At 33.5% G+C, this 8110-nt stretch overlaps 1 protein-coding gene across 1 annotated transcript; it reads left to right on the forward strand.

Annotated features, from left to right (window-relative positions):
• The first annotated feature begins 965 nt into the window (after window positions 1-965).
• Window positions 966-6648, forward strand: LOC140448540 (uncharacterized). The gene is made up of 2 exons (XM_072541622.1): window positions 966-1816; window positions 6124-6648. The coding sequence occupies exons 1-2, from the start codon at window positions 1040-1042 to the stop codon at window positions 6565-6567; spliced, it is 1221 nt and encodes a 406-aa protein (XP_072397723.1). The 5' UTR covers window positions 966-1039; the 3' UTR covers window positions 6568-6648.
• Window positions 6649-8110: the final 1462 nt, after the last annotated feature.

An 8110-nucleotide genomic window follows, 5' to 3' on the forward strand; every position in this document is an offset into this window, starting at 1 on the left:
AAAGTGATCAATTTTATTGACCTCCCGAGAATTGCAAAAAATGGCAAAAATCGCGCCACGTTGATTTATTTAAACATTTATAAAAACTGAGTTTAATCTTGGCAAAACACAAAAACTGCATATGAAAGCTGCACTCTTGGCCTTTAAAACGCATCTTGATTTTTGTCGATAGAACATTTAAATCAAAAGATATTGAAATTTTACTGTCGAGCTGATACAAATTTTATTCAACATTGATTTTTCGCAAGTAACTGACATGCAAAATCGACGGTCGCTTCAAGCGTTGTTTCTAGGAGAACGGTTTATTCTACACAAAAAATGCTTATAACCATTTTTGTTTAAAATTATCTCTGCTACATTTTTTAATTGAAACATTTTTGGCTACGGTGTACAGATTCTTGGTAAATCGATTTTTTTTGTGTTTTTACCCCCTGCGAGGGGGATTTTAGGGTGAATCCCTGGGGTAAAAGGAGTAAACTTTTTTGCATCTTTTTTGGGGTTTCAAATACATATTTTTTGCAAAATTTTTATCTTGTTCGTATGATTTTTAGGAGTCAACTCTCTGACGACTGGACGAGATACCTTTAAAAGAAGAATCAATTAGACGTTATTATCCATGAATTTTTTACATCACGTCGGTAAGGCTTTTCGAAACATAAAAAAAACGAGTAATCTATTAAAAAAGGCTGACTAAAGTATTTCATCCTGTACATTAGATTTACTTTATATCAAAAATCGACATATTTTGAAAATTGTTGGTAGTATCGTTTTTTTTGCTAATATTGATTTTGTGCATTAGTTTATGGATGCAGTGTATATTAGATTTATTTGCATGCCTACCGAACTTGAAGGTTATCCAATATTAAAATAGAAAATTATTTACACTAGACAAATTATCTAAAAAGTGCATTATCTAATAATATAAATGACATTGAAAAGTAATCTAAAAGCCAGTTACTCGTTGATATTGAATTGCATGTAGTGATAAACATATGTTACAGAAGGTGGAAAAAGATTTTAAGATAAAAGTGATTTAAAAATGGAATCCTTATATCCAGAAGTACTGACTATATTAAAAAATATTGCTGTAAGCGAAGGTTTTACGGATCCAGAAATAACTGCTAGTGGTCAAACGGATAACGGCGAAGGGTTTACAGGTAACGTTATATTTATAAGCATAACTGATAAACAACGTACCAAAGGATTAGATATTGTAGTTAAACAGTCTAATTTGAACCAAAATGTAAGAGATGCGATTCCTGTTCATACGTTGTACAAAAATGAGAGTTACTTTTATAACAAGATTTGGCCTGAACTTTACAAACTACAAAAGACGTTGCCGAATATTGATCCGTTTAATAATATTCCTAAATGTTTTGCTACGGATGTACATAAGGATAAGGAGTGTCTTATAATGGAAAACCTCATGACACAGCAGTTTAAAACAATTGAAAAAAACGTGAGTTTTAGCGACGCAGAACTTAAATACATATTAACAAAATATGGACAATTTCACGGATTATCTTTTGGATATAAAGATAAATATCCAAATAATTTCAACGAATTTTGTGAAATGTTAACTCCTTATTGGAAAATTCAGGGAGATGAAAAACTATTTATTCATTGCTTGGAAGATGCCGTCAAAAAATGCGAAGGATATTTTAGTTCAAACAAAGACATCAAAACCAAAGAATCTTTGGAGAAATTTACAAAAAATTGTGTGGAGCTTTTTAAAAATTCTGTAACGTACACGGGTAATTATGGAGTAATAACTCATGGAGACTGTTGGAGTAATAACATGATGTTTAAATATGACGTAAGTACTTTGAAATAGTTAACGAATTTATTTTAACTTCGAAAAAATTAAAATTTGATATACAAGTTGTGAAAGCGATATTTTACGGGATAAGTAGGAAGTTTTCAGTATGAGCAAAATTCGAGTCCCAAGATACTGCGAATCCCGTAAATTTTTTTTATATCGTGTTACATACAATATTTGTATGCAGGCGTTTATTGGGTTGAAAGAACAAAAGCAAAATTTTAAAAAGAGCACAGAGTAACCTCCAAGTGTTTGCAACTCGTAATTGTTGGTTATAATTTTTTATCGCACTTTTTAGGTGCAAAAACGTTATTTGATTATTTTTATTTTTATTGTCTTTTAAGGTAAAATAAGTATAATATTGAATGAAGGTAAATAAAAAAAATATTTAATTTGAGCTATAGTACATTAAATTTGACCCAATATTTTATTCAAAAGTAACGATTAAAAGTCCAAAAATGTAAATTTTTCTCCATTTTTAAATTCTGAAATATATTTTGTAAGTAAAGATTATTTTTTTAGTTGCAAAAATCACTATATTAGAGATCTTTTATAGTCCAGTGGTCAGAGATTTGACCCCAAAAAATCATATGAACAAGCTGAATTGTGCTCAGATTATCAATTTTGGGATCCCAATTATGTTTATAAACTCTCTCGGGAACAACGCTTAAAGCTACTGGCGATTTTGAATGTCAGTTCCGCGCGCGAAGTCAATGTTAAATATAATTTGTATCAACTTGATGGTGAAAAATCGATATCTTTTGATCAGAGTGTCCTATCGACAAAAATTAAAATGCGTTTTAAAGGTGAAGAGTGGAGCGTTTGTATAAAATTTTTGTGTTTTGTCCCAAATGAAGTCAGTTTCTATAAATCTGTTCTATATGTTTCTATAAATCGTAAAGAAACTTACTTTACGATTCTCTAGACGTCATTAAAATTTATTACTTTTATTGACCGGTCGTAGTGAAATTTCCATTGATAGAGACCAGTCTTCAGAACCTATAACATGAAAATTCCATTTTGATTTTTGGCAACAAATATGAGGCATTTGAAATATGACTAAAAACGCAGAATTTAAACTGTTACATTAGAAATGATCGCATATTATTAGAAATGCCTCCAATCAAACAATAATACTATTTAAATGAGAATAAGCTACAATTAAAGGTTAAAGTACGTTTATTGACGTTTTAATTTCCACTTCGGAAATCGTTCTCAAAATTTACTAATGTTTGTATTTTGAGAACGATTTCCGAAGTGGAAATTGAAACGTCAATAAACGTACTTTAACCTTAAATTGTGGCATATTCTCATTCAAATAGTAATCACTATTTAAGAATAGTCGTTCTTTGGTTTCTACAATAATACTAGCTACATTTTGAAAATTGGCTTATGGGATCAACAATCCTTTGCTTTTGTGCTTGGGGCATTTTTGCTGGGTAGCTGTCTTCTCTCCTTTATCATCTTTATTGGAACATCTTCTGAACCAACTTTTTTTAAATATCGGTCAACTTTTGCCGCGAATATTCTCAAAATTTGAGTAAATATATTTAAACATATCGCTTTAGCAGGTAGGCAGAACCGTGATTGAAGATAATACACAGTGGCATTTAGCTTGATAGTTATTAAGTTTCCAAAATCTTGTACATAGTCATTGCTTTTCTTTTAAACTTATTTTATCGTAACATTTCTTGACATATGGCTCATTGGTTACACAGAAAAGTTTTCAAGATTCGTTTCGTGTGACCCTTTTTGGCCTTCGTTTTCTAGATGCCCCCACGTTAGGCAAAAACATACAAGTCTCTCATTGCCCTGTTGGTGCACGATGATGCATAATGATTTATTATGTCTAAAACATTGTTTTAAAATAATGAATTACTCGACAAACAATATCGCCTCATAAACCTAGAAATTTTGTTTTTTTTTTTTGTAAAAAAGAACTATTCATGTGCTTGATTCGTTATTACACTAAGAACATGTGGAGTTTTGGTATTACCAATGAATTAACTGCTATTCTTTTTCTTCTTATGCCGTCCCCATTAACGGAGGTTGGCGACCACATTTTTAAAAGCTTCTCTGTCTTTTGCAACGTGGAATAATTCGTCTACAGTCATGTTTGTCCAGTCTCGAATATTTTGCAGCCATGACTTCCTCTTTCTACCTATTCCCTTTTTGCCATCGACTCTACCCTGCATGATGACCTGCAGAAGGCTATATTTATTATTTCTTAGTATGTGTCCAAGGTATGCAGTCTTGCGTACTTTTATCGTTCTCAACAATTTTTTGTCTCGACCCATTCTTCTCAGCACTTCCTCATTGGTGACCTTGGCAGTCCATGGGATTCTCAACATTCTCCGGTATATCCAAAGTTCAAAGGCTTCAATCTTTTTAACTATTTGCGCTTTTAGTGTCCATGTTTCTACCCCGTACAATAGTTGCGACCAGACGTAACATTCAACAAACCTCAGTCTCAGCGCAATATTCAGATTTTTGTCACAGAACAATTGTTTGAATTTTAAGAACGCTGCCCATGCCATTTCTATTCGTACCCGGATCTCTTGGTCTGGATCTAATTCTGTGTTGATGTAAGCTCCCAGATATTTATATTTTGTCACTCTCTCTATTTGCTGTCCACCAAAAGTTAGATGTTCATTATTTATTGGACTCCTTGATACTATCATAAATTTGGTCTTATCTATGTTGATGTCAAGTCCCATTTGAATGCATTCACTATTTATTGCATCTAGTAAAGTTTGTAGATCTTCTATACTCTCAGCCATAATTACCGTGTCATCTGCAAATCTCATGGTGTTTAGGATTTCTCCACCAATTCTTATTTCCTCTTTTCTTTCCCATAAGGCTTTTCTGAATATGACCTGTGAGTACACGTTGAAAAGCGTCGGAGACAAGACGCATCCTTGCCTAACCCCTCTCGCAATCGGTGTATTATTTGTTTCTATATCGTTCACCTTTACTACTGCTTTCTGGTTCCAGTACATAGCCTTAATAAACTCAATGTCTTTTTTGTCTAAATTGATGTTTTTTAATTCATTTATTAACTTCATATGCTGCACTCGGTCAAAGGCCTTCCTAAAGTCTATGAAGCATACATATGCACTCTTGTTATATTCCCGACATTTCTGCATGAGTACTGTCAACGCAAATAATGCCTCTCTTGTACCCATGCCTCCTCTGAAGCCAAACTGAGTTTCATCTATCTGCTCCTCACATTTCTTATAAATTCGGTTTTGAACAATTTTCAAGAGAATCTTTAAAGGGTGGCACATTAGGCTTATCAATCTATAGTCATTACATGATTTGGGATTGTTGTTTTTTGGTAGAGGTAAAAATATCGATTCAAGCCATTCTTCCGGGATGTTGCCCTCTACATATATGTGGTTGAGAATTCGGGTGAGTCTCTTTATATTACCGTCATCTAAGGCTTTTAACAGTTCAACTGGAATTTGATCAGGACCCGGTGCTTTTCCTTGTTTTGCATTCTGTAGGGCATTCTTTACTTCTGAGGGTAAAATTTGTAGGTATTGTTTTTTTTCACCTATATCTTGTTCATTTTCTCTCTCGTCATGGAAAAGATGGATTATATATTGTTCCCATACTTCCTTTATTTTGCTCTCTTCAGTAAGTATTTCTCCATTATTATCTCTTGTTATGAGTGTTCTTCTTTGTCTGGTGTTGCCTGTAAGTTCTTTCATTTTTTTATGTAAGTTTGAGGTGTCATGTTTGTTGCTGAGTTTTTCCAATTCCTGGCATTCTTTGTTCATCCATTCCTCCTTAGCCTTTCTGATTTCATATTTGATTTTATTCTTGATGGTTTTATATTTATTTTCATCTTTATTTTTGTATTTTCTTTTTTCAGTTATTAGCTCAACTATTTCCGGTGTCATCCAGTCTTTTTTAGTTATTTTCTCTTCTTCGCCTAGGACCGCCTTTCCCGCTTTTAGTATGGCTTTTTTCATATCTGTCCATTCAACGCTTCCTTTAGTTAATTTATTTATCTCTGCCTTTAGTTGCTGTTGGCAGTTGTCGTCTTTTAGGTTTTTGATGTTAATTTTGGTGGTTTTAACTTTTTTCTCCGGTTTCCTGAGTTTAATGTTGACGTTTGCTGCTATTAAACTAGCTGCTATTGTAAACTGCTATTATTGGCCATGAATTTAATATTATAATTCCACTCATTACTCCTATAATTATTAGCACTGTTGAAGATATTTCCTAATTTAAGGTTTACAATGTTTATAACTTCATGATTTTTTAACTTATTATTTGTATTTTTTATATTTTTGTAGAAAAATGGAAAAATCCAAGATATGAAGTTCATTGATTTTCAAGCATCCTCTAAAGCTTCAGTTGTACAGGACTTGGCGTACTTTTTATACTCAGGAAGCGATAAACAAGTTCTCGATAATTTAGATGAGTACCTTATGGTTTATCACAAAAGCTTGGTTGAAACTTGTTTGGCGCTTGATTGCAAGAAGTATATATCCTTTGAGGAACTTAAAAAGGAGTGGAAAGAATATTGTTATTTTGGTTTTATATTATCGCTGATAGTTTTTGTTGTTAAATTTGCAATTCCTGAAGATATGAAAAAAGCTGATATGGGTGAATTTTTGGATCACTTTAATAATTCTAGTAAAGAAACACTTGAACCTAATGTACGACTTAATGAAGAAATGATGGAAATTAAGTATAAGGAATTATTCAATCACATGTTAAAAAATAATTTTTTGTAAATATTATTAGACGCTAAATATTATTTATTGTGTTTTTTGTTTTTAGAAAGTTATTAAAAATGTATGTAAAATTTTGTAATAAATAATGAACTGTGTACTAAAATATTACTGTTTAATATAAAAAACAACAATGTTTTATTTTTTATGTTCAGTTTGTGTAAATTAACCTGTCTGCTGACTGCGTAGATCAATTATCTTAACAGTTCCATCACTAATTAACATTAGTTGAGTCGTCAGAGGGTTGACCCCTAAAAACCATACAAACAAGCTGAATTTTGCCAAGAATATCAAATTTAAGACCCTTAAAAAGTTACAAAAAAGATTATCACTTTTACCCCGGGCTTCCTCCTAAAACTTCCCTTGTAGGAGGGTAAAAACACAAAAAATCGACTTACCAAGAATCGGTACGCTGTAGAAAAAAATGTTTCCTATAAAAAATGTAGCTGAGATAATTTTGTAGCTGGGGTGTAGAGTTGTGTTATAGAGGTATCACCTTTTATCGGAACGACCACATCGAGCGTCATAGACGGGAGATGGTTCTTGATAACTGGTCCTCATAAGACAGCTAACTCTCACTTATGGCTCCACGTGCCACACTCCGGGCAACTGCATTGGTCTGCAGGCTAAACTAAGTGAGGGTAGCCAGATATGGCGAAAATTCCACCGAGCGATTGCCGGTATAAGCAATCCCCCACTTACTGACCAACGACTTCGGGCGGATGAGTTGGTAAGTGGAAGGGCACTCTTTTGTCCTTGTGCTAAGAAATTGGTACCAAAGGCGAATGAATCAAGTAAATGGTCAACGGCATAAGGATGCAGAAGGCAAGGAGAAACCACTGCATTAAAGATCCAATTGGATATCTCTAGTACAATTATCATGGCAATGAGTACTAAAGGAAAAAAAGAAACTGATCATGGGAATCGGAGCCCAAGATCCGGCAGGGGAGGAACAGACAAGAACTCCCAGGTCGTTAACCGGCGAAACCCTTGTCAAACTTCGAAACAAGACAAACTAAAATTATCAAAAACAAAAATAGGTACGTGGAACGTCAAAAGCATGTATCAACCTGGTAAAATGCATAACATCCTTCAAGAAATGGGAAGACTGAATATAAATATATTAGAAGTAAGAGAAACATGGTGGCTTAACTCAGGATATCATTCAACAAAAACCGGTACGTTATATTATTCGGAAAACATTGATAAACAACATAGACGTGGAGTAGCAATTATTGTCGATACAGAAGTCAACAAGTCAATAGAGGGCTTTGTCCCGATCTCAGAAAGAGTGATGCTACTACAAATAAGGACATCACACACAAAACTAAATCTGATCCAAGTATATGCGCCAAAGACGGATGCAACAGAAGATGAAGTAGAAACATTCTATCAACAAATTGAAGATGCACTGAAAATGACAAAGAACAGGGAAATGACGGTAGTTATGGGCGATTTCAATGCCAAAGTCGGCAAAGGAAGAGCTGGAACAGTAATGGAAGACCAAGGACTAGGGGAACGTAACGATAGAGGCGATCGTTTAATA

Source organism: Diabrotica undecimpunctata, chromosome 8 (genome assembly GCF_040954645.1).
Source record: "Diabrotica undecimpunctata isolate CICGRU chromosome 8, icDiaUnde3, whole genome shotgun sequence".
Classification (NCBI taxonomy): domain Eukaryota; kingdom Metazoa; phylum Arthropoda; class Insecta; order Coleoptera; family Chrysomelidae; genus Diabrotica; species Diabrotica undecimpunctata.

Bases quoted from the DNA above. Each gene is read 5' to 3' on its own strand.
- LOC140448540 (XM_072541622.1), top strand. From the start codon at position 1,040: ATGGAATCCTTATATCCAGAAGTACTGACTATATTAAAAAATATTGCT. The intron at 1,817-6,123 runs GTAAGTACTTTG...ATATTTTTGTAG, and splicing joins ACATGATGTTTAAATATGAC to AAAAATGGAAAAATCCAAGA.